Source organism: Elephas maximus, chromosome 14 (assembly GCF_024166365.1).
Source record: "Elephas maximus indicus isolate mEleMax1 chromosome 14, mEleMax1 primary haplotype, whole genome shotgun sequence".
NCBI lineage: Eukaryota > Metazoa > Chordata > Mammalia > Proboscidea > Elephantidae > Elephas > Elephas maximus.
In genome coordinates this window covers 26,863,133-26,890,443 of record NC_064832.1, presented here as the reverse complement: position 1 = coordinate 26,890,443, position 27,311 = coordinate 26,863,133, and the positions used below count along the sequence as shown (strand labels likewise).

The 27,311-nt window shown below is 46.6% G+C and overlaps 1 protein-coding gene across 1 annotated transcript in view; it reads right to left on the bottom strand.

Annotated features, from left to right (window-relative positions):
• Positions 1–12,613: 12,613 nt before the first annotated feature.
• The window catches only part of LOC126057987 (guanylate cyclase soluble subunit beta-2-like), a 61,035-nt gene continuing 46,337 nt past the window's right edge, over positions 12,614–27,311 (bottom strand). Inside the window, exons 10-14 of the mRNA XM_049852898.1 lie at positions 25,218–25,366; positions 23,561–23,714; positions 19,968–20,115; positions 16,373–16,524; positions 12,614–12,801 (exon numbers count right to left, since the gene is read on the bottom strand). Coding sequence (XP_049708855.1) covers positions 12,614–12,801; positions 16,373–16,524; positions 19,968–20,115; positions 23,561–23,714; positions 25,218–25,366 — 791 coding nt within the window. The remainder of the gene's footprint in view (positions 12,802–16,372; positions 16,525–19,967; positions 20,116–23,560; positions 23,715–25,217; positions 25,367–27,311) is intronic.

Genomic DNA, 27,311 nt, shown 5'->3' with positions numbered 1-27,311 from the left:
TGTCAGCCTTCTGTTCTCAAAGCTAGCAAATGGCTTCTTTTCACCGTTGGGGCTGTTAGCACCTCAGGCTCCTTCTTGAACCTGGATCGGTGATAAATTTTAAGATCCTCAGAGCAATTGGTAGTTTTTAGCACAAATAATTAGCCTGAGACATGCTCAATTTGCTAATTTACTGGTGATTAATGAACACAAGTTATGGCACACATGTGGAAAATTTTGGAGAGAGTCTTTGGAGGGAAAACACACTGGAGAAGCCCAAGATGTTTCTCGCCAATTTTTCGTGCTGTTAGTGGTTTGCTGGGGCCATAGTTGCTAGTCCTTTATCTGCTGCTAGGGCACTGGGTGGCCGTGGTGACAGCTGCAGCTGGGAGGGAAGTAAAGAAGGGGGCAGTGGGAAGGGAGACGGGTTGGGGCTTTCTCTCTGCTTTCCCTTCTCTGCCAGACCTCCCGTATCTCATCCCAGTCTCAGGCTCTGGATGAGGTGAGAGTTGGTGAGAGGGGCCTGGAGCAAAGGGGGATTGCTGGGACACCTAGAACCACATCACTGGGGCAGCTCCGCAGAGTGATTCATATGGAGTATTTAGGTCATGCTTGAATCAGGGCTAATCTGACAAGGAATGAAGGCATTTTAATGGGGCATTTTTATAGGGTATGATTAAACCAGAGCTGGCTAAATGCAGGTGTCATTTGCTACAGGTTCATTTGCGTTCTATAACGCATTTCCTCATCCCTACCCCAAATTCATGCTTGCTCTCCTTCTTGCTCTCTCTGCCTCCTCTTCTACATACCCCCGCCCCCACACACACATGAAGGAATCATGTTCAATGATATTTTATGCTTTTCAGGATATTTGGTTGTGCTCTTTGGAAACTGGTAATTCAAGTATTTTTTGTTTCTTTGTGTTTTTTTTTTCCCCTCCTAATTCTCTACTGATTTTATTTTTTTTTAATTTCATTTTTTTTAATTCTCTACTGATTTTATTACTCCAAATACCCATTATCCCTTTCATTTTGAATTACGGAGTTTATTGCGGTTTGCGTTGACTTGAGTTGTAAGTCCTATTTTTAAAGGAATTAAAATTTTCAAAACTGAAAACTTACAGGTTAAATGATAAGAACAAAGTGTTTGAAAGATTTAGGTTCTGTTTTGTTTCAGCATCATAGCAAATAAAAGGAAAAAGTGTTGTATTACGCATATAAATGTGATTTCTTTTTATTGAGAAGATGTGGCTAGCTGTCTCCGGTCTATCACTGCCCTTCAGTACAAAAGAGGCCAATTGAATTCTTTCCAACTAGCATCTCTCTGTGTCTCGGTCTTTCCAGATGTAAAAAGATACTGTCATGGATTGGATTATGTCCCCCCAAAAATACGTGTATCAGTTTGGCTGGGCCATGATTCCCAGTATTATGTGGTTGTCCTCCATTTTGTGATTGTGATCTTATGTTAAAGAGTATTAGGGTAGGGTCGGAACACCCTTACTAAGGTCACATCCCTGATCCAACGTAAAGTGAGTTTCTCTGGGATGTGGCCTGCACCACCTTTTATCTTATAAGAGATAAAAGGAAAGGGAATCAAGCAGAGAGACAGGGGGACTTCATACCACCAAGAAAGCAGTGTTGGGAGCAGAGCACGTCCTTTGCACCCAGGGTCCCTGCTTAGAGAAGCTCCTAGTTCTGGGAAAGATTGATGAGAAGGCCAACAGAGAGAGAAAGCCTTCCCCTGGGGCTGATGCCTTGAGACTGAGAAAATAAATTTCTCTTTGTTAAAGCCATCCACTTGTGGTATTTCTGTTACAGCAGCACTAGATGACTAAGACAGATACTAAACAGTACTTCTGTCTCCCCCTCACCTCGTAGAAATGTTATGAGAATCTATAACAGAATAGCTCTACAAAACAGTGTGATGATCACAGAACATATTTGTTTTCTGTCTTTGTAATTGCACAAAAAGTGGTGGTTAGCCTAATGAAAATGAAAAGTGTGCAAGACGGGATTGGAGCTGCTAACAGAAGAGGGACTAGAGCAAAGGAAAACATTCCCATTACCTACCAGCAGTCAGGCTCCTGCTTCCAGACGGCACAGTGACTTCTTTGTAACCAAGATGAATAATCTATTTTCTGGCTTACCCTTTCACAAAGAATTTTGCACGTAAACTCATCACCAGGAAATATTTCATAGATCTCTTAGTCTCGTCTTTCCTCAACACTTTTTTCATGCTTTCCTTATTTCTAATTTCTTGTCTTGAAAATTTTTAAACTTAGCTTTTCATCTCTGATTCATTTCTCTCTCGGCCGTTTTTCATTTTCTTGCTTGTATCTTCATTGCAGTGTTCCTTCTCTTCCATTTCTATTAATATTTCCTTCATGTTTCCATTAAACAGACTAACCCATCTGCCAGTTTGTCATACTGTGGTGGCTTGCATGTTGCTGTGATGCCAGAAGCTATGCCAATGGTATTTCAAATACCAGTAGGGTCACTCATGACGGAAAGGTTTCAGCGGAGCTTCCAGACTAGGACAGACTAAGAAGAAAGGCTTGGTGATCTATTCTAAAAATTAGCCAACGAAAACATTGTCTGATATTGCGCTGGGGGTTGAGCCCCCGGGGTTGGAAGGCACTCAGAATACACAGTGGCCGCAACAGTGGACTCACACATACCAACAATCGTGAGGACGGTGCAGGATCAGGAAATGTTTTCTTCTATCGTACAAGGGGTTGCCACAAGTCAGAGCTGCCTCGACAGCAGCTAACAACGACACCACCTGGGGCGCTTTCCCTTTGCCCGTGTGTACCTTCACTGCGGTGACCGCGGTTTTCCTTCTCCACCTCTACTCTCATTTCTCTGGCATCTCCATTAAACTCATTCTCCTCTTTCCCCTTTCTTCCCTTGAGAAAAAGTTCTCTGATCAACAGGGAGGAAATGACAACCCGCAAGGGTTGTATCGTGAGAGAGAACTGAAGCAGCATTTTGATGGCTGGGCAGATCAAGCACGACGACTGACGCTTCCTGGCCATTCAAACTAGCCTTGGTCGACACAGAACATCCAGACTCGGAATCTCTACACGTGGGTGTCTGACATATCACCCCTTTCCAACTCCATAGTCCAGAGGGCAGGGGAATGTCCTTGTTTACTTGAGAAGAATTCTCGTCCATCATCTTAGCTCCCAAAAGACCACTGCTCACAGCCCCGGAGGACTATCTGTACCAACATTCTGCTACCGTTGACACTGATTTGTGGTGCACGGTTGGGAAAGGCAGAGTTTGGGCTAATTAAGTTTTTTTGATTGAGAATTACAGGGTTTATCTTCCATGGATCTTGATATCAATCAAGACACCTGAAATCATCTAAACACCAAAGCTAAATTGAACAGTTTAATCTCCCTTGGAAAATTCAGAGGAAACGTCAGGACTCACAGAACATCGGGATCACCATGGATATGTTGTATATATGTGCAGGATAATTGGGATTTCCACTGATATAATGCAAATGAGGCTTTGCCTATATAACAACACAAGTCACATGTCCAGCACAGTAAGCATTTTTAAATTTTCCTCATCTGTTTTAAAATGTGTTTAAATGTTCAACATGTTGTTATGATGCTGAACAGGTTTCAGCGGAGCTTCCAGACTAAGATGAACTAGGAAGAAAGATCTGGCAATCTATTTCCAAGAAAACAGCCAAAGAAAGCCCTGTGGATCACAACAATCCGATCCGCTACCAATTATGGGGATGGCACAGGGCTGGGCAGCATTTTGTTCTGTTGTGCATGGGGTCCCCATGAACTGGGGCCAACTTGACAGCAGCTAACAACAACAAATATTCAAAGGAAAGGGTTTTGTGACCTGCCAAGTTACAAAACAGTATATGTAAGACAATCTCATTTTTGTAAGAAAAAGTATATGTATGTACTACAAATGAATAAATAAATACAAAGAAATGAATAAATAATCTTTACTTGGGCAAACTAACTCAGCCCAGTAAAGAATTAAAAGCAGCATAGAAACCCATTTCAGTGTAGATTAAGAATGGATTAAATGAAATGAATGGTTGTAGAAAACAACCATCCCATGAGTCACGGTGTTAAATATGAACTCGGGGGAGCTTGTGGTGCAGGCAACGTGGCAACTGGGGAATAGAAACTGTTGCCTTGGGAATGTAGGTGGGATACGGATCAGTGTCTGGTTATTGCAGGCAGGGCCCTCTGAGTCATAAATGATATGAATATAGGGTTCCAAGAAAAAATTCTTACACCTGTGATTAAAATACCCCCCCCCTTTTTTTTTTCATTTCTACATCTGTTTCTAACCTCCTAGACAGAATAACATACAGAAGACCATATCTTGGTTTTGGTACTGGTTCTCCATGACTAGGGCAGGGAGCCTGGCCTGCAGTTTGGTCTTCTCTGTCATCAACAAGGGTGTCCACTGGCTTTACCCCAATCCTGGTACTTCCCGGCATGGCCCCTGTTGCTGGCCATCCCACAGGTACCTTGCACACTCCCCCACCCCTGGCCCTGGCCTTTACTCCACATGGTTTCCAGGTGTGTGGAACACTTTAACCCCCTCCTGCTTGGTTTCATCTCAGTTAATTTTCCAGTGCATTCACCTGCTCTGGGGTCCAGGTAGGACGACCTTCCCAGAGGTGTGAACAGAGATTCCAGAAACGAAATTTTTGGAGGGAAACTCTGCCAGCCAGAGTAGAATTTTATCCTAGCAAACAGGGATATGAAGAGTGCAATGGAGTCTCCAGGATGCAGGGAGGGGGCCCACTCTAGAACCACCCCTGGTTCCTTTTTCTCCTATTTCCATCCATGGGCAAAAGTGGCCAAGGCCTGATGGAAGAACATCTCTGGCCTCCAGAAGCCCAGCGATCTCTGGAGAGCAGAGCAGAGCAAAGCCACAGCCTGCCCACGCCTGTCTCTGCCATCACCTACCCGCCACTAAGAGTCTGTGTCCCAGTGTCACCTGCGCCCACTGTCAGTGCTGACTGGGATCCTGACTCCCACATGCAGGTGTTCTTCCCACTCATCTGAAGCTCCTCAGTGCACCAGGTCATTCTTATTTTTTGGAACCCCCAAAGTAGCTATTACAGAGCTCCTAGGTGGTGCAAACGGTTAACGCATTCAGATGCTAATGGAAAGGCTGGAGGTTCAAGTCCACCCAGAGATGCCTCAGAAGAAAGGCCTGGCTATCTACGTCCAAGAAACCAACCATTGAAAACCCTATGGAGCAACAGGTCTACTCTGACATGAGGTCACCATGAGTGGGACCAACTCCATGGCAACTGGTAAGGTAAGGTTAGTATTTACGGCAGTTTTGTGCCAACACCCATGTATTTAAGTGAATGAACTCCCAGTAATGGAGTCCACAAGCAAGTCAGCAGCTGGAATACCTGATACATTTTCAGCACTTTGCAGTTTACAAATGATACATACTATCCCATCTATTCCTCAAAGCAGCCATATGATGCAAGTGCTCCTATTACCCTGCTTCAAGGATGAGAAAAATGAAGCAAAGTAGACCTGACAGAGTTACACAGCTAGTTGCTGGGTTCCAGGAGCTGGACTCAGGCCCAGGAGTTCTGATTTCAATGTAGTGCTCTTGCCTACACAACCAAAAAAACAATGCAAACCAGCTGTTGTCAAGTTGATTTTGACTGACGGTGACCCCCATATGTGCTAGAGTAGAACTGTGCTCCATAAGGTTTTCAATGGGTAATTTTTTTTTCCCAGAAGTAGATCACTAGGGCTTTCTAAAAGCCCCCTCTGGGTGGACTTGAACTACCAACTTTTCAGTTAGCAGCCAAGCGCTTAACCATTTGAGCCGCCCAAGAACCTTCCACCACAACCCGGGTCCCCAAACCTGATGGCTCATCAGAATCCTGTGTAGAGGTGGGTAAAAACCCAGAGTGGCAGGCAGTCTCTGGACCTCCTGTGTCTCTCTCTGGGGCAGGGGGGGCCTACCAGTCCATATTACTAGCAAGGCATTCCCCATGACTGTGATACCCCACCATCAGCTGCCTGCCCACGCCCAGCTCTTATATTACATCCCCACCTGTGATAACCAAGGGGACAACAATGGCTTTAGATACTACCCTTAACACTGAAAATCCTATTTTGCTCTGCAGTGACCTCCTTCTTTGTGAAGAGTTCTTTTACACCTCCCACGCTCTTCCAACTAGAGACCTTCCCTGGGTTAACAGCTCAACTTCCAGAAAGCCAGAGGTCAAAAGCAGCAATGCCATTCATCAGCGCAAAGCAGAAAAGGTCAGGAAAGTTTGCCAGCCATGCTTAAGAGGGCCTCAAAAAGACTGCTGAAAGGCCTCTGAGCAGAGAATAGCGGCCCAGCCTTCCTTTAGGGGCCTGGCTCCAAACCAGCTGGGCCCCAGCTAATTGGCCGCGTCATTGTCAGGACTCTGTAAAGCAAGGAGCAAGGACTCAGGCAATTAAATGACCACAAACCCATCCAAGAATTACCCATCAGGGGGATTGCAAATGACAGGAAAGTTCTTCCTGTTTGGAAGAGTGAGTCGAATTTGGAGGGAATCTGCAAACCCCAAACATCAGACAGTTAAGTCCTAAACTCTAGCCTCACACCCTTGCCACTAAAGTTCTCCTGAGGAACAATTAGGACTTGGTTTAAGAAGTCCCCCAAGCTGAATTAACCTGCCAGGAACCCGGTGAGTGGACACCCTGACTGTGATTTATGGGGGGGGGGGGTCACATCCAGAAAGGAGCCTGGGCGTCTTGCCAAAGTGCCGTGTGCAGGTCAGCCTGGAACCCATTATTATAATCCTCAGGAAAATCAGTTAGGGAGACAAGTTGAAATTTGAAAAACACATTCACCGGGGCCTGATGAGATGCCAGAAGAGCCTGCTAGCAGGGACAGCTGAAAGGCCAATTTCTCAGTCAAGACTAAAAGGTGGCTGCTTAAATATCTGAGTCGACACACACAAATTTCTCTTCAGCTCAATACTCCTGTTTAATTGCACTGGGGAGTCTCTCCACTGACACAACCAACACCCAAATACAGAGAAGAGTGAAAGACAAGCACGCTATTGAAGTGCAAATGAGGTCCTGGGTGCTGCCTGCAGGCCTGGGTGGCTGGGGCCTCAGAGTGATTCAGTGAGGCCCCCTTCTTAAAGAGGGGCCAGGAAGCTTAGCGGTGAGCTTCCTACCCTCTGCTGGCCCTCAGAGGGGGAGTCTAGGAGTGCCGCTCGGCTGGCTGTGCAGCTCCATGTGCTGCCAAGGCAGTGACATAGTGGTTTGTCAGGAGCTGTGTGTTTTTTGGGTGGTCGTACTCACAGGGGAAGGAGGGAGAGGAACCCTGCTTCCCACACCCTGAGCCAAGTCAGAGAGCCATCGTAGGTGTGGCTATCAGGTGACAAACTGGTGAGGCTGATGGCAGACCTGGCGAGCCATTCTAAGTCTGGTAATCAGGTGACAGCCTGGTGAGGTTGATGGCAGATGTGATTAATGAGGTGAGTCTTGAATGTTCTCCTGACTGCCTAGAGATTCAGAAGCAGGCAGATCTCTGAGGTAGCAAGTGCCAACAGCTTAACCTTAGAAGTGCTCAGAGGCTTTGGCTACTGATGAGAACACTTTTCCATAGTAATGCCCACATAGGAGCCAGGGGGAATGGCCCAGGGGTCAGAGGTGAGGTTGGGTGCTCCTGCATTGACCCTCGGAAGCTTTTACTTACCTCAAAGCTAAGCATGACATAACAGACCTAACAAGGCTTGAAAACCCATGAGAACTGGGACCTAAACCACAATGAAAAGGCAGGTCCTGTGAGCAGGTGGGAGTCCCTGGGTGGTATAAACAGCTAACATGCTTGGCTGCTAACCAAAAAGGTTGGAGGCTCCTTGGAAGAAAGGCCTGGTGATCTACTTGTGAAAAATCAGCCACTGAAAACCCAATGGAGCACAGTTCTACTCTTGACACACACGGGATCGTCATAAGTTGGTGTCCACTTGAAGGCAACTGATTTGGTCTTTGGCTTTGGTGAGCAGGTGACATGAATTCTACAAGGCTGAAGTCTATGCTTTACTCTGTCATGTGTGCTGCCAACCATCAGAGATAAGGAAGAAGCCCACGTAGGTGGTGAACACGAACATTACTGTGCAAATAAATCACCTGGGAAAGTTATTAAAAGGATTTTTCTAATTTGTTAGGTGAAGTAGGTAGGTTGCTAAAGTGAAGTCCAATAGCCCAGCTTGCTTTGTCCACATTCCTCCAAGCTTGTGGCTCACACAAGACGTTTATCATCCACCCATAAACCAAAACCAAATGAAACCTGTTGTCGTCAAGTCACTTCCAACTCATAGTGACCCTATAGGACCGAGCAGAACTGCCCCATAGGGTTTCCGAGGAGTGGCCAGTGGATTCAAACTGCTGACCTTTGGGTTAGCAGCCAAGCTCTTAACCACTGCACCATCAGGGCTCCCACCCATCCATAATGTGGATACACCTGCTGATCTAGTTCTTTACTCACACCCCACAATCAGAAATCTGCTCGGATAAGGCCCAGAGGATCCCACTGCAAAGCCAAGAAATGCAAGTGCAGTGGCTATGACTTGGATAGACCTTTCATTACCACTGGCATAAACAGCATGCCAGTCACTTTTTATGCCTCTGGACCTCAGAGGTAAAGCGTTATTCTGGTTCTAACGCATTTAGCATCAAGGTGGGTCCCTTTTGAAATGCATGAGGCTCAGTCGGAATCCACTCGAAGGCACTGGATTGGGCAGCAGATCAGAACGGAGTTGGAGACTCATTGTTGTATAGGTTCAGCATTCTATTAGATGATGCTTCCTGGACGTTAGTTTTGTAAACTTGCTGTTTTTCCCTTTATTTCTTTCTCTGAGATAAGGCTTGCAAGCATTATTATGGCTTTCCTGTGTGATAGTTAGGGAGCCCTGATGGGTTTACTTTGGTTTTTCTGTGTCCTATTAGGAAAACCAGAGGTTCCCCATGTAACCTAATGGAAATGGAAAGGTACTAGCAGTAAATTATCTACCTAGTTCCCAGTGGCATACTGTCATGCCACAGATTGGTGGTGCCAAACTGCCACTCACCTCAATGGTGGATTGTATTGCCAGAACATATTTCTCAAAATCCATATGACTAAGCAAAAATTTAAATACACTCAATTAGTAAGCACGCATTCCAATACTGAAAACACATGCCATCAAAAAAAAATTAATGAGAAAAAATGTGGTAACTTTAACAGAAGAGATAAACTATGAAATTGTTACACTCTTCAAAGAAGGCTCACATGGTCTGCCCAAGACAAACAAAATCAGATCTTACTTCTTCCACTTACTAGTTGTGTGACCTTACATAAATTAGGCACTCTTTCTGAACTTCAGTATTCTTACCTCTGTTGTGGACATAGTAATGCCTACTTCATGTGACTGTTGTATCAAATGAGAGAATGTACAGATAATGAGATAATGCACAGAGCACAGCACAATTGCCAAAAAGATGTCAGTTCTCCACCCTTCCCCTAGGTGACCTCAGTTGCTCCTTCTCTAGTCACCAGGGTTTGTTTTTGTCCACAAAAACAGCAGTTAGAAGAGGTACTGAATCAGGAGCCCAATCGAGAAATTTCTGTCTTCCATTTCTAAGCAAGATGCCCAGCCCTGCCCAGCCTTGCTGGTTTCTCCCATGGAGAGACCACCATGCAGGAGAAGTTTAGAAAATGAATTTGCTCATCTTCCTGGAGCGTGAGCACTTCTTAGAGCTTCCCTTCTGAGCTCTTTGTGGAGCCGTCATGGGAGTTGAGATAGCAGAGGACTTCTCCCTGCAAATCCCACCAGGAAGCCACACCAGCTCCCCATCTTACCCCATACTTCATGCTCATATTTTTCGCATGTGGGTAAGTAAGCTGAAGTTCAAGACTGCCTGAGGCCCCTGCCCACCTTTCTGACTGCATCTCCTACTGCTCCCTTCCTCTCCCCCACCCCCCTTCAGACACACTGGCCTTCTTACTCTCCTTTGAACTTGTTCTTTCTGCCTGGAACCTCTGACACCAGGTAGCCATGGGCTGGCTCTTTCCCTTCATCCCAGTCTCAGCTTTGATACTGCTCCCTCAAAGAGGCCTTCACTGACCCCTTCTCCAGCACTCACTTTTCTTTTCTTCTTAACATTTATCACTATCTGAACTGATATCATTTGTTTTATTACATGTGACATGTCTATCTCCCTATGCTAAGATGTAAGCTCGATGAAGGCAGAGACTTCATGTGTTTAGTTCAATAAGCACCCACAGATCCCAGAATAATGCCTGGCCTCAATGTTCTATGTATCCCAGAGTGTCAACAGATTTTCAAGAAATATTGTTGAATGAATCAATGAAGGGTACAATTCTATACCATGATAGCAATAGCATCGGACGCTGTTCAGAACTTGAGTACCACCAGACACATGCAACTATTGGGGACTAGAGAATAGTAGGGGGAGGAAATGCCTCTGGAGAATGGCAGAACATCTGCTTGGAGCTTTCCATTTCCCAGGACCCAAAATTCCACTTGACCCTGGAGCCAACCGAGGAAAGTTTCGCTCTACCCCCCTCACCGGTGAATGAACGGAAAGGTGCTGATCGTTCCCTCAACTCCAGGTTCTGGGACCAAACTAGAGAAACATCTTCAGGTATCAGGGGTCAATGTCTGAAAGCCATGGGCCTGGGAGACACTCAACTGAAGAGACATCATCTAATACAATTAACAACAGCTAAGCTCTTTATGGAATCCCTGGGTGGTGTAGGCAGATAAGCACTCAATTACTGGCTGAAAGATTGGCCGTTTGAACCCACCCAGAAGAACCTCAGAAGACAAGCCCGTGACCTGCTCCAGAAAGGTCACAGCCTTGAAAACCCTATGAAGCAGTTCTACTCTGCACACATAGGGTCACCATGAGTTGGAATCAAATCAACAGCAACTAACAACAACAAGCTCTTTATAGGGATTATTAGGATGTTCTACTCTTTATATGGTTATATGGGTTGAATGACAGAGCCCCGATGGTGCAATGATTAGTTAAGCACTTGGCTGCTAAATGAAAGCTTGATAGTTCAAACCCACCAGCTACTTCCCGGGAGAAAAGACCTGGCAATCTGCTCCCGTAAGATTGCAGCCTTGGAAACCCCATGGGGCAGTCCTACAGGTTCACTATGAGTAGGTATAGACTTGAGGGCAAGCAACATAGGTTGAATTGAGTCCCTCTCAAAAATGTGTTAAGAACATACCTACGCATGAGAAAAGAACAATACTAATGCCCACTTCCTGTTCAATGTGAATTTGTTTGGAAACAGGATGTTTGAAGATATTATTCGTTAGGTTAACATGAGGTCATACTGTAGTAGGGTGGGTCCTAATCCAATCTGAGTGGTGTCCTCATAGAAAGAGAAGACACAGAGACATAGATGGCCACCTGAAGATGGTGACAGAGACATGGAGTATAGATGGCCACGTGAAGGTGGGGCAGAGACACAGGGCATAGGTGGCCACGTGAAGATGGAGACAGAGACACAGAGCATAGATGGCCACGTGAAGATGGAGGCAGAGACACAGAGCACAGACGGCTATGTGAAATGGAGGCAGAGATTGAAGTGATACAGCTGCAAGCCAAGGAATGTCAAGGAACACCAGGGATTGCTGGAAATCATGTGATGGGAACAGTGAGTATGTCTCCTTAATAAGATTAGGTGCATTCCTGAGGGCCACAATGTCAAGAGAAACTTCATTTTGTGGGTATGTGGGGACTAAAAAGTTTCTCTGAGTGTTATGGATTGAATTGTGTTCCCCAAAATATGTGCTGGAATCCTAACCCCTGTACCTGTGGCTGTGATCCTGTTTGGAAATAGGGTTTTGTTTGCTATGTTGTTGTTTTGTTAGTTGTTGTCGAGTCAGTTCTGACTCATGGCGACCCCATGAGTTACAAAGTAGAACTGCACTCCATCAGGTTTTGTTGACTGTAATCTTTGTGGAAGCCGATCGCCAGGACTTTTCTTATGTAATACTGCTGGGTAGGTTTGAACCACCAACCTTTAGGTTAGCAGTTGAGCACAAATCCTTTGCAACACCTAGGGGCCTTTTTGTTATGTTAATGAAGCCGTGTCAGTATAGGGTGGGACCTAAACCTCATCACTCCTGAGTTATAAAATGAGCCGGTCATAACACAGGCATGTACACACTGGGGAAGACAAGCGGCATGTGAGGATCACCCCCAAGCAAAGGAATGCCGAGGATCACCGGCAGACCCCAGAAACTAGAAGAGAAGCTCGCAGAAGGAATCGACACAGCCAAGATCCTGATTTGGACTTTTAGCCCGGAATTGGGAGAAAATAAATTTCTGTTCTTTCAGCCACCCATTTGTGGTATTTTTGTTACAGCAGCAGTAGATAACTAAGACACTAAGTATTCTAGACCCTTTTGGAGGGGATTGTAGAGCCCTTCCAGAATGAGGAGCTCCCTGGGTCCTTCGGGGTGGGGAGGTGGGAGGGTATGTGGTGCTAAGGGCTAAAGATTGTACAAAATATAGCAAACAATGAGTCAGATGAGTCCTGCCCCACAGCCAGCCAGTTTCCTCGACTCTCACCCCAACTCTCTGCCCCTACGAGCTGTCCCCCAGAATCAGCTGATCCTCTGTAAGGGCAACACAGTGCTGGGAGCTGGGAGCATTGTGAAACAAGCCCTTGGTGGACTCACCCTCAGCCTCCCTGTTGGGAGATGGCTGCTGACTGTCAGTGTACCTCATTACACCAGCGGTTTTGTTGTCTTGATGTCCGTGAGAACTTGCTTCTGCAAGAGAGCAAGAGGGGTAGGAAAAATAAAATGGGACTTACAAACGGGCCTCCCAACAGACACAAGGTGGGAGGGCCTTCTTGGATGCCTCTGAGCCTCAGCAGCTGCTTTGATATTTCCTTTGGATGCCTGTCAAGTGAAGGACTGGAAAAGTGCTCTGGCTGTTAAATGTCACTGCCGGGATGGTGAGGGACATTTAATACCCTTAACATATTCAACACCCAGAAGAGGAGTGAGCAAACACACTGGCTTTGAAGAATCTAAAAACCAGCTGCCGTCCAGTGAATTCTGACACACCCCATGTGGGCCAGAGTAGAACTGTGCTCCACAGGGTTTTCGATGGCTGATTTTTTGGAAATAGGTCTCCAGGCCTTTCTTCCAAGGCACCTCTAGGTGGACTCGAACCTCCAACCTTTCAGTTAGCGGCCAAGCGAGTTTGCACCACCCAGGGGAGAAAAGGAGAGGCTAAAGAAGAGCTGGCCTAGACACCATCCTTTGGTTTTCCTGTTCCCTTCTGGGCATCTTCAAGCAGGAGGCAGGTGGGGAGTCTCCTGCTACTGCTCCTGCTCCTGCTTGGGTCTGAGACACAATTCTTCCCTCTGGCTGCACATTAGAATCACTCCAAGTTCATCTTCTGGCTTTCCCTCACACCCCTCCCCACAAATCATTCAAAAAGCCAGCATGTGTATTCTGTGGGAGGAGAGAAGCAAAACTGGGAAGAGAATTTGCTGAGCAGGTTTCGGCCGAGCTTCCAGACTAAGATGGACTGGGAACAAAGGCCTGGTGAACTCCTTCCAAAAATCAGCCAATGAAAGCTCCGTGATCACAATGGTTCAGTTCACAACTGATCATTGGGATGGTGTAGGCGCGGGCAGTGTTTTGTTCCATTGTTCTTGGGGTCACCATGAGTCGGGAGCCAATGCCAAGGCAGCTACCAACAACAACAATATTAATATACATGACACCAAGGAAAAAATTAAAAACTCACTTGTTCTCAAATCACTTCTGACTCACAGCAACCCCATGTGTCGCAAAGTAGGAATGTGCTCCGCAGGGTTTTCAAGGCCGTGCCCTTCTGGAAGCAGACTGTCCGGACTTTCTTCTGAGGTACCTCTAGGTGGGTTCCAATCGCCAGCCGCTCGGTTAGTGGTTGAGCACTTACGCATTTATGCTGCTCAGGGACTCCCACATACATAATAGTGTTTCCGTATCTCTCCTCCTCTGTCACTGGCTTTGAGAAGTGCAGTTTGGCTGTGTGGGAGACAGCAATGGTCCCTGGGAAAATTCACATGGGCTCACATTCTCACGGCACTTGGGAAGCCGTTTGAGGACTTGGGGCTCCCTGAGAGTCCCTGGCCTTCCCCAGCCTGCTGGAGTCCCCAGCCCTGAGCTCCAGGGGAGATGGGAAGGGCAGGTCTCTGAGAGGCAGGCGCAATGAGACCAAAACTCCAGATCCTGAGAGCTGAGGCTCACAACTGGGAATCCACAGCCTGATGGGGAATGGGGTGCGGGAAATGTGTAGAAGTGGGAAACAAGGCTCTCTTATGCAGAAAAGGAGCCTGGAACCCTCCCTCCTTGGGGCCGCACGTAGGGTTGCGAGGTTCCACTGCACAGAGGCACGTGGTAAGGGTCGGCTGGGGGCTGCATCAGCCCAAAGTAAGGGATGCGTTTCCTCTATTATAAGTCGATCAGCTGCGCTGGGGGCTACCTGCTCCCCACAGGTCACCTTTCCCTTAGTTTGCACAGGAGCACTGTTTAGGGTCTTGGGGAAATGGAGGCACTCTAACTTAACCTATACTACATTTGTGTTCTTCTCTCCCAGCTCAGAACTGAACGTGCCCCGGCCACGTTCTAGAATAGTGCTTCTCAAACTGGAAAGTTTAGGAACCACCTGCAGGGTGAACGGTAGAAAGCAGTCCCGGACTTGTGTTAGGCACGTCTTCTGAGCACGACTCTGCCCTGTCATCGCGCCAATGTCTCCAGCCCTGCCTTCCTCTCTTCCTCGACCACGTGGCACAACAACCCCCTCCTCCCTTTACTTTGTCCATTTCTGACAACAAAGAAAAGAAAAATGTTTGGTTACTCCTCTCTTCTGAGAAAACTAGCAACCCGGCTGTAGGATGTGTGGTGCATGTTGGGGAGGGAGGGACGGTGTTGGTAGGTGGGGTGCCCAGAGACTGCTCTAGAAATTCATCAACGGTTAAAACTCTAACGAGAGTGGCTCCTGGTGTTTATTTGTCAGCTTTATTTCTAGCTTTTATTTATATCTTTCTATCTCAGTGTCTCCATCAGTAAAATGTAGCCAAATCAGTCATAGCTCACAGGGATACTAGGGAAAGACATTCTTGAGACAAGGGCATTGTGAATGACTTTAAAAGGTTTCTTCAAACACCTACGTCTGTGTGCAGTGTCGCGCCACTTTGAAAATAGTAACTAAAACACATGTGCTCCACAGAGACTTCCTGCACGTATGTGCTATGCAAATGAGGGGCCTCTGGACTTCCAGACTTTCCTCCGTGGGCTCCGGGAGTGGCTAAAGATTAGCTCTTGTCAGAAGGAATGGCTCTCCTTCTCGAGTGTGCATGAGGGTTCAGAAAGGTTTGTCTCCTGCTACAGGGCTTCCCCTTCAGGTCAGTATTACCCTCTTGACCAGGGGCCCTGAGCATGTGGATGGATCGGCCTTGCAGCTGATGGGGGCTCTGGTGTGGATTCCAGCTTCTTGTTTTGAACACCGTGGGCCAGCTAAGCACTGGGTCATTTTACCCTAAACTCCCATCCTCTAATCATTACTGGAACCAAATGTGTTAAGAATTTTGTTCTTTTGGGTTTCTGAAAAAGCAGTCGTTGAAAACCCTATGGGGGGGCAATTCTACTCTGACACAGGGGGCGCCATGAGTGAGAGTTGACGCCACGGCAAATCGTTTCCCACGTGGAAGGTCCAGCGTGTGAGGAAAACCTGTTCTGGAGCCTTCTCTGAGGCTGAGGAGCAGAGGGAGCATTCTGAAATCATCCCCTGAGGCAGTAGAGTTGATGGAGAAAGATCCTTTCTTGAGCAGAGAACAGCCTCAAAAGCTAACCCATCAGGTACCCTTTAGTCTGGGTCCATCAGCACAATTTAACCAAAAAAACCCCAAACCCACTGCCATCAAGTTGATTCCGACTCATAGCGACCCTATCTAAAAATCTGGGACATCGCAGTATTCAGTATACAAAGACGGGTGTTTGGGGCAAAATGGTTGAACCACTTCTCAGTAGCTTATCCAGATGTAGAGCCACTGGGTGGTACAAACAGCTAATGCACTCAGCTCCTAACTAAAAGGTTGGAGGTTCGAGTTCACTCAGAGGCACCTCAGAAGAAAGGCCTGGCTGGTAATTTACTTTTGAAAAATCATTCCTTGAAACCCTCGTGGAGGGCAGTTCTGCTCTAGCGCACATGGGGTCGCCCCGAGTTGGGGTTGGCTCACCGGCAACTGGCTGCTGTTGTTCCTTAACCAAAGGGCAGGCAGCTGCCCGGCAGCTGACACACCTGATGCTGCTGACAGAGAGAACACCCCATTCTCTTGCTCACCCTTGTGACCCAGACGGATGTTAGGCTTCCCCATGATGTCATCCTCTGTGGCCTTCAAGTTCTGGATCAAAAAGTATGTCGTCATTTTTCCTTTACCTTTCACTTCAATTTCGCCCCTCTCAATTATTTCAAACCCTTGATTTTCCAGGGCTCTGCACAGAGAAGGAAATGCACTAGGTATCAGAGATTTGGCAACAAGGCAAAGGGTGTTGGAAGAGAAGTCTGGGATGCAGACACACCACGGGGAGAAGAGAGGACTTCGCCACCCAGGGCATGCTGAGGGCAAAGAGGCTCAGGGAGAGAGGAGAGAGGCATGAACGTCACATGGTGTGAACGGGATGCTGAAGGCAGGGGGAGATACAACAGGCCCAATCCAACCCTGTACCCCTACCACCAGCTTTCCTCCTTCCAGCACATCCCCATACAGGCCGCATTTACATCTCCACACACTGCGCTGTCAGCGCCCTGTGCGCACCTGACCACATGGTTCCGAAACAGAAGGCTTCTTGGGTATCTTCACCCTTCTTTCCATCTTCCACCAAACACCCAGTGTACCCTGCAGTTGTCATCCTGCTCACTCTACCTACCTCAGCTTTCTCTGCCATGATTTTCGGCTACCAAGGCACTGAAGAGCATAGGGAAGGTGCCATGAAAAGCAACCAAGAAGTGGGATAGTTTATTCGTGTATCTACCGTACTGACAGCTGAGTGATGTTGGTGATACATCACAGAACCATACCATTAGTGATGTCTCACATTCAAGGTCACCTGCCTCAGCTGGGCCTTGGAACTCCATCAAGGCTTCGTTCGTCTTTGGCCAACTTTCCACTCTTCCCACCACCCACCCCCCCCCCCCATTTGACATCTGCTCCCTGACTCTCCAGCTGCTGGCCATGCCTTCTACTTCGTGACCCCATTCACCTATAAAATTGCAATCATAGACTTGATCCTGCAACGTTTTATTCACCCTTTCCCCCAACCTCAGAGAATAAAGTGTCCTTCTTCTGTTCCAGGGTGCCCACTCATGCTCCTGACCCACCCCTCCCTCCTCCTCTGGGCCTTGCTCCATTAGCCACCCCTCCCTCTCTTATCGTCAGCTTCTTTCCATTTGTGTCTTCCCCTCAGCCTGCTAGCAAGCTCAAGTCCTTCCACCCTAAAGAGAAGCAAATAATTCTCACTTGACTACCTCCTGCTTCAATTCCATATAAGCTCACTCTTCCTTTCCAGCGTCTATTCCCACCATCCTACTGTAACCACTTTTGGTAATGTCCCCAAAACCTGAATATGTTTTCAGTCCTTGCTATCATGTTTGAGATTTTTGTTCATTTCCTCCTCGTTAACATCATCCACAGGGGGCTTCTCACCCTGAACTCTCCCAGTTCTTTTGTTTCTTCCTCTGCCTCTTACATGGGCTCCTCTTCCTCCACCTGCCACAAAATCTGGGTCCCTCCCAAGACTCCAAGACTCACTTCCTCTGTTCTTCCCACACTGATCTCATCAACGCTCAGGGTTTTAATTACCACCTGTATGTTGCTCGGAGTCTCTGAGCGGTGCAAATGGTTAATGTACTTAGCCGCTAAACTAAAGGTTGGTGGTTTGAGACCATCCAGAGGCACCTCAGAAGAAAGGCCTGGAGATTTACTTCCCAAAAAATCAGTCTATGAAAACCCTGTGGAGCACAGTTCTACTCTGACACACATGGACTCACCGTGAATCAGAGCCGACTCGATGGTAACTGGTTCTGGTTCTATATTGCTCACTCTTAGTCTGTATCTCCACTCTACAACTCCCCTCCACAGGTCATCCATCCATCTAATGGTGCCTCTACCTAGATGCTCTGGAGCTCCTTCGAATTCAGCATGTCCAGAAGTGAACTCTGCCCCTGTGAACAGGCTATTCCTCTTTGTGTCCAATCTCAGAGATACCATCAGTCAGGCACCTGAGGCTCCTCCCTCTTTCTCACCCTCATTTCTAACGATTACTAAGATTAGCTGATTACCTCTCCCCTATATTCCCACCACCAACGTACTGGGTCAGACTAAACTCCTAACAGGTCTTCCTTTCTAATTCCTTGCCCTCAAATCTGTCCTTCTCAGTGTCTTTGGAGTGATTAGTGTAAAACAGGACTCTGACCACCTTTGTCTCCAGTCTAACGTTCCTGGGGGCTTTTCCTCACCTGGGTGTAAATCCCTGCCCTTCAGTGTAGCACACACGACTCTCTCACCACGTTCTGCCTCAGGTTTTTCGCTCCAACAGAGCTAAATTGCTTGTAGTTCTCGCCACATATTCTATGCCCATCTGTGCTGCTTGTTTTTGGCTAAATCCCCTTCTTGGCTGAATCCAACTCTTGAACTCCTCACCGTTGAAGATTCAGCTCAGGAATCTCCTTCTCCAAAAAGCCCTTCTTAACTGGGTTAGGCACATGTCCCCTGAGCTCCCATGGGGGGGAAAAAAAAACAGCTGCCTTCAGGTCTACTCCGACTCATGGCGACTCCACGTGTGCCAGAGTAGAACTGCGCTCTATAGGGTTTTCAGTGGCTGAACTTCCATAAGTAGATCTCTAGGCCTTTCTTCTGAGGCACCTCTGGGTGGACTTGAAGCACCAACCTTTCAATTAACAGCCAAGTACCTTGACTGTTTGCAGCACCCCCAATCTTGGCTAAATCCTACTCTTATGTTAGAGATCATCTAATACTCTTGCTTTTATGTCTAAATTAAGGCATAATTACATAAAATTATAAGGGACTCTCATCTGTAAATAGGGGTAATAATGGAATCTACCTTCATAGAAACCAAACCGAAAACCAAACCCATTGCTGTCGAGTCAATTCCGACTCATATCAACCCTATAGTACAGAGTAGAACTGCCTTATAGAGTTTCCAAGGAGCAGACGGTAGATGTGAACTGCCATCCTTTTGATTAGCATCTGAGCTCTTAAACACTGAGCCACCAGGCTCCACCTTCATAGAGTTGTTGTAACAATAAACAAATTAACAACGTACAAATTCAGAACAGAATGTGGTCTATAGTGAGTGCTCAAGTAAGAATTGTTTTATGCACATCTCTATCATTGTACTTATCACACTTTTAAAATAATTATCTATGAATATTTCTTCTTCCACTAAACCAAGGGCCAGTAAGCTTTTTCTGAAAAGCCAGATAGTAAATATTTTAGGCTTTGAGGGTGATATGGTCTCTTTCACCATTACTCAACACTACTGTTGTATCACGAAATCGGACATAGACAATCTATAAACAAAAAGGTATGGCTGTGTACCAATAAAACTTTATTTACGAACGCAAGCATCACGTTGGGTTCGGCCTGTGGGTTATAATTTCCCAGTTCCTGAACTAGCCTGTGTGCTCCTTGAGAGCAAAATGAGGGTAGAGTAGAGGCTAAGTGATAGACACAATGTCTGCGTACAGCATGGAGTGGAGGGAAAGCACAGGGTATAGGGTGGAGTGGAGGAAACGCACATGGGTTTCCTCCCCTACCCTCGGGTCATGGCTGCTGTTGTCTGAGCAGGCACTCCATAGGTTCTGGAGGGAGGGAGGGAGCCAGCGACAAAGGGAAGCATGCCTAAGTGCAGGCTACCTGTAGGCCGTGGGGCAGATGTGCACTTTGTCGGGAAGTCCATGACTTTGCATCCTAGATGCTGTGTTCACAGTGTCACCAAACAAGCAGTACCGGGGCATTTTGTCCCCCACGACGCCTGCTAAGACAGGTCCAGTGTGGATCCCCACTCTGATTTGTAAGAGAGAACCTCACTGAATAGACCACCTAATACTCTTGGTTTTTATGTTTAAATTGAGATATAATTTACATGAAATTAAAACACAGGTCTTTAGGTGTTTAGCTTCATGAGTTCTAACAAGTTCATATATCCCTGTAACCAGCATCCAAAATAAAGTACAGAATAATTCCATGACCTCAGGAAATTATCATGTGCTCCTTGCAATTAAGCTCCGTCCCTCGCCTGAGAGGAAACCGCTTTCGTGTTTCTTTCACAAAAGATTCATTTGCCTATTCTAGAGCGTCACATAAAGAGAATATATAGTATATGCCGTTTTGTGTCTGGCTTTACTTACTCGACGTAATGTTTTTGAGGTTCATTCATACTGTTGCATGTATCAGTAGTTCATTCTTTTGTTGCTGAACAGTATTCCATTGTAAGGCTACACCACAATCTATTCAGCCATTCCCTTCTTCATGGACATTTAGGTTAGCTCCAGTTTGGAGCTGTTATAAACAAGGCTGCTGTGAACATCCCTGTACAGATCATTTTGTGGACATGTTTTCATTTCTCTTAAGTAACTATCAGAAGTGGAATTCCTGGGTCACAAGGTAGATGTATATTTAATGTCACAAAAAATAAATAACTGCCCACTAATTTTTTTTTTTTAATTTTCTAAAGGTGTGCCATTTTACATTTCTATTAGCAATATGAAGCTTCCAGTTGTCCCACATTCTCATCAGCATTCCTCTTCTGGTAGATTCGAAATGATAACTCACTGTGGTTTTAATTTGCTTATCCCTGATGACTATTGATGTTAAACACACTTTCAAGTGCTTAAAAACAAAACCAAACCCTTTGCTGTTGAGTTGATTCCAACTCACGGGACCCTATAGGGCAGAACAGAACTGCCCCACAGGGTTTCTAAGGCTGTAATTCTTTACGGAAGCAGACTGCACATCTTCTCCCTCGAAGTAGCTGGTGGGTTTAAACCACTGACCTTTTGGTCAGCAGGCGAATGCTTTAACCATTGCACCATCGAGATCTTTTCATGTGCTTACCGTCCCTACTTTGTTCGTGGTAAATCTGCCATGACAGTAGCCAGGGATTCATTGTTTGCTTTCAATCTTAGCAGTGTAGCATGATTTTGATCTTTGTTGCCATGCCCCTTTCCCTACTCTTTTTTACTGAGTCTTCTTCAGTGGGTTGGTTTCAGTCTTACTCCTCTTACCTGGAGAGATTTCATATGTATAGATGTAGATACAAATATGTAGATATAAATATAATAGAAACACACATATATGTATTGTTTCTATTTGTTGTTGTTAGGTGCTGTCGAGTTGGTTCCAACTCATACAGACCATTTGTACAACAGAACAAAACGCTGCCTGGTCCTGCGCCATTCTCACAATCATTATGCTTGAGCCCATTGTTGGAGCCACCGTGTCAATCCATATCACTCAGGGTCTTCCTCTTTTTCGCTGACCCTATTCTTTACCAAGCATGATGTCCTTCCCCAGGGCCTGATCCCTCCTGATAACACGTCCAAAGCACTTGAGACATAGTCTTGGCATTATCTTGCTTCCAAGGAGCATTCTGGTTGTACTTCTTCCAAGGCAGATTTGTTCTTTTGGCAATCCATGGTATTTTCAATATTTTTTGCCAACACCACAATTCAAAGGCATCAGTTCTTCCTGGGTCTTCCTTATTCATTGTCCAGCTTTTGCATGCATACGAGGCAACTGAAAACACCATGGCTTGGGTCAGGCGCACCTTAGTCTTCCAGGTGACACCTTTGCTTTGTAACACTCTAAAGAGGTCTTTTACAGCAGATTGACCCAACGCAATGGGCAAATTTACATAACCATATATTTTCAATTAGTTTTTCTTTGGTGGTTTAGATTAGAGTCTTTTAACGGAAATGTTCACCTCTTGTCTGACCTTCTCATTTCTACTACCTCATTACTTCCCATTCTGATTCTACCCGCCCCCATTGGCTGCTTTTCCGAAGTAGATCATCAGGCCTTTCTTTCTAGTTCGTCTTAGTCTGGAAGCCCTGCTGAAACCTGTTTAGCACCTTAGCAACACGCAAGCCCCTGCTAAAAGACACATTGTGGCCCTGCTTAAGGTACATTGGCCAGGAACGAACCTGGGTCTCCCGCATGGAAGGTCAGAAGTCTGCCACTGAACCCCCACTGCCTCATCCTGCCTTTGGTTTATCAAACTTTGTGGACACTTTGTTATTTTGCTTACCTGAAGCCAGCTCTGACTTAGAATATTGCAGTAGGCGCTGTAGCTAGGATCTGCACTGTTTCTCAGCTTCTCAACCACTGTGGTGAGGGTGAGATGAATACATATTCAGAATCCCCCAGAAAGGAGCTATGCTTTGGAAAGATCATATTCCATCTTAGAATTGGCTTTATTTATGTGTAGTCAGCTAATTATTTTGAATTTTTGACTGGCGTGTTCAGGGGAGGGGGTCTAGATGTCAAAGGCAGAGAGACACTGCTCTCTTCCACCTCGGGGTGCTTGGTTTCTGCTAAGCAGGGTTCCAGAAAAGGACACCTGCTTTTCATCTCCAGACTGTCTAACTTTTGTAGTGTGAACAGCCTTCTATACTTGGAAGAGAAGCTTCCTGTGAGAAAGGCAGCAGATGTCTGAGCTAATGGCCCATGGTGGGAGGAAGGCTATTCTGAATATCTTATGGCACCCCGTGTCTCCCTGCTGGCTGCGGGCAGTTTCACAGCTCAGCCTGAGTTCTGAACCTGTCAGACAGCGGGTGGATGCCCAACTGCACTAAGTGGGAAAAGTTGGCTATTCAGTAAATTTGAGCCACTTGTTGAAATGTTTGAACCATACATAGCAGGGATTATAAATGATCTGGCTCCCCAAAAGAGTTGAGCCGTACAAAGTAAACGCGGAGAGGGACTCAGCACTGTCCTGAGTGATGGACAAAGGAAGCTGGCAGCAAATCCCATGAAAATCAGGACCTCCGCATGCCTCTGCTGAAATCTGAGAGACGTTTAGGAAGTGCTATCCTTACTGATACCTCTGTTCAACCAGCTGTCGTCAAATTGGTCTGACACACGGCAACCCCGTGTGTGTCAGAGGGGACCTGTGCTCCAGAACGGCAACCACATGTGTGTCAGAGGGGACCTGTGCTCCAGAACGGCAATCCCGTGTGTGTCAGAGGGGACCTGTACTCCGGAGGATTTCCAGTGGCCGATATTTTTGGAAGTAGATCACCAGGTTTTTCTTCTAAGGTGCCTCTGGGTGGACTTGAATCTCTAACCTTTAGTGCAATATCTCTGTTACTTAGGAACATACGTAAGATAAGAGTTGGGACAAAATGCCTACTTTAATTACTGTAACATTGAACCATTTGAGCAGAGTAATAAACAGAATTCTCCTTTTTTATGTGAGATGTTTGGTATTCGGCAAAGTACCCAGTCGCTCTCTACCTGGATGGGCTCTCCGGTAACAGGATTCACCACCTCTCTTGCAGAAATTCTCATCCCCAATGCAAAATTAGCCATTCTTTGAGCATGGTTTCCAACAGGCACTGGTACGCCCCCAACCACCATATAAGCATCTCCTATGGTTTCCACCTGTAAGGAAAAATGGGTAGCCGGGGGGTTTCCTTCCTTATTGCACTAAACATTTCACTAAATATTTTGGTCATTTCCCATATTGACAAAAAGACCATATTAATATTTGTGATTATTTGCTAGGGCATGAGGGTTGGGGGTGGGGGAGGCGGTGGGAAGGAAAATGGCCCTGGAAGCAACCATGGAGAGCCAAAAGGCCTTTCAGCTTTTGGTGGAAACAAACCCAGAGAAGATGAAACTCCCGGGGTAGCCATATGATGTTATATATGAAATAATATATCACTTGGATTAAGCTTTCTGCTGAACTGAAGGAGTAGGAGAACTATTTTCTGGGAAAACAGTGTTTTCTATTCAAAGGCTGCAGAGCACTATCTTAGCACTGGATACTTTATAAGGATTCCCCAAACCCAAAATTCCTAAACTACCTCCAATCCCCTCTCAGCCTTTCCTCCTCACCCCACTCCCACCCACACTGTGATGGTTAATTTTACATGTCACTGGGCAAGGCTGCGGTGCTCAGTGGTTTGGTCCACAATGGTCCACATTTTGCTGTGAAGGTATTCTGTTGACGTGGTTAACACTGATAGCCAGTTGATTCTAAGTAAAGGATATGAGCCTTAATAATGTGGATGGGCTTCATCTAAGTGGTTCAAGGCCTTCAGAGCAAAAATGGAAGTTTCCTGGAGAACCCGAGGTTTCCTGTCTCAAGACTGGAGCATAGAAATCCTGCCAGAGTTTGACACCTGCTGCCAGGCCTACAGACTTTTGGATTTGCCAGCCCCACAACTGCATGAAGCAATTCCTTAAAATCTCTCTCCTTCTCTGTGTACATATATATATGTGTGTGTATGTATGTGTGTATGTATGTATATATATCTGTTATATAGATACTTACCTATTGTCATCCAGTGGACTCTGACTCATGGCAACCCCATGTGTGTCAGAGTAGAACTGTGCCCCACATGGTTTTCAACAGCCAGTTTGGGGGAAGCAGGTCATTAGGGGATTCTTCCAAGGAGCCTCTGGGTGAATTCAAATCTCTAACCTTTTGGTTAGCAGCCAAGTGCATTAATTGTCTGCACCACCCAAAGACTCTGTTCTCTCTTTCTCACAGGGTATATATATATATATACATATATATATATACACATATATATATATATACACATATATACACACACATATATTTAAAAAAAAAAAAAAACCCTCAAGTCAATTCCAACTCGCAGTGACCCTGTGGGACAGAGTAGAACTGCCCTATAGGGTTTCCTAGGAGTGGCAAGTGGATTCAAACTGCCCACCTTTTGATTCATAGCCGAGCTCTTAACCATGAGCCACCAGGGCTCCTATATATATGTATATGGGTTCTGTTTCTCTGGAGAACCCTGGCAAATATACACACCAAACTCTGGACCAGCGAAGACAGAGGCAAAGGAAGACTTCATTCAAGTACCTGTCCTGCCTGCACACACTGAAGTGCCCCACACAGCACAGAACGCTTACTTTGTAGACACCGTGGATGCTGGTTAACCTGTCAAACCTGGAGTACATGGAGTTCAGCATAGTCACTGTTTGAATAGGTTCGCAGGCAGCACAGATGCTAGTGAAGGTCACCACATCACTGAAAAGAATTGTGCAGGTTTTAAATTCTCCTGTAACAGAAGCCAGGTATCAGCGACAGCCAAGGACATAGATAACTAATTCTACAAATTCTGAATTCAACTGCCCTTTGGGAAGCATGCCCTCCTGGGCACTGGGGAAAGGGGCTGGATGCTGCTCTCTGCTCACTGAACGGCATTTACTGAGTGCCCGCTCTGACCTAGTTCTCAGGCTGGGAGAGCCACATACATCAATAGACAGGGCCCCTGAAGGAGTAGGGGAGTTAGCTTAGTGAAGGAGCCAGAAGGGTAGGCAAACAACCCCAGCACCATATGACACAAGTGGGGTGGCACGGGCACTGGCTCGAAGGAAGCCCCTGGCAGGAGGGCCAAGGCAGAAGCTGAGCTGCAGGAGCTGCAGAGTCACCGTGATGTGGTGGAGGTCCCCTATCTTTGCGTGGCTGGGAGGCTAGCATGGCCTCAAGTCTAACACGTCCTTCTAACTAGTCCCCCTGCTTCCACTTTTCTTGTTTTTGTTAGCTGCTGTGGAGTTGGCCCCCAGCTCATGGAACCTCATGCAAAATGAAGCAAAACACTGCCAAGTCCCCAGGATTGGTTGGGGATCGGACCATTGTGATCCACAGGGTTTTCACCACTTGAGTTTCAAAAATAGATTGCCAGGCCTTTCTACCTAGTCTGTCTTAGTCTGGAAGTTCCCCTGAAACCTGTTCAGCATCTCAGCAACACACAAGCCCCCGCTGACAGGTGGTAGCTGCACAGGAGGTGGATTGGCTGGGAACTGAGCTCGAGTCTACCACAGTAAGGGAGGAATTCTGCCGCTGAACCGACGCCATCACCTCACAATTTCCATATCGCAGCCAGATCTCTGTAAGTCAGCGTCTCCCTCCCCCCTCTCCTCTATCTGAAGCCCTCCAGAGCTTCTGTCACACTTAGAATAAAATACAAACCCCTTACTGTGGCCTACAGGGCCTATGGGATGTGGCCCCACTGTCCCTTGACCTCTGTCCTGACACTCTTCCTCTCCCTCACTCTCCTGCAGCATACCAGCCTCCTCAGTGGTCCCCACAGGCATCTCAGGTGCGACTGCACTAACCTGACCTTATCATCCTCCCCGCAAGCCTGCTCCTCCTTCTGGTTCTGTCTTAGGATAAAGCGTCACATCTTTCCATGCTGAAACCTTCAGAGTCCTCGCTTCTCAGTTCCCATCTTATCAGTTATGGCTCCTGCTGATCCCTGCTCAGGCCCCTTAGTGCGGACTCCACTGTCACTCCGCTGGACTCGTGAGGGGCTTTCTGTTTGCCTCATTCTACCGTGTTCCCTACACTGTAGCCAGAATCTTATTTATAAAACTAATCTTCTCACTTCTACTTTAAGAGGAAAAGAGACTTCAATGAATCCCCACTGTACAAAATAAAAGACAGTTTCCTTTCTCCATGACAGTTGAGATCCATCCCTATATTCCCTGAGCTTCACCTATCTACCCAGCTCATCAGATACCACTTTTCCACGCACCCTGTGTCCTAGGACACTGCCATGTGTATTTTCACACGGACTTGCCCTTTGCTCTTGCTATCCCCTTCGCCTGGAAAGCCTTGCCCTTCTTCGCTTGCTGAAAGTCAGCCTCAAGTCCCAGCTCAGGTGCTGCGCTCCTCATACAGGCAAGTCTGCTGACAAACACAAGCCCACGACAAACGGCCAGTTCCGAGCGAGCATGGCCTCTCGCCCTCCAGAAGTAGCTGCTCTCCCAGAATGGCCCTCAGAGCCGCCCTGTATGTCAACTGCCATAGCTAAGAGCCCTTCTCATGGTCACTGGGCAATGAGACAAGCCTCAGGACACACCTTTAAATCCTTTGTTGTTGTTGTTGTGAGCCATTGAGTTGATTCTGACTCATAGCAACCCTACAGGACAAAACAGAACTGCCTTGTAGGGTTTCCAAGGCTGTAATCTGTAAAAATGGGCTCAAAGATAACAACCATT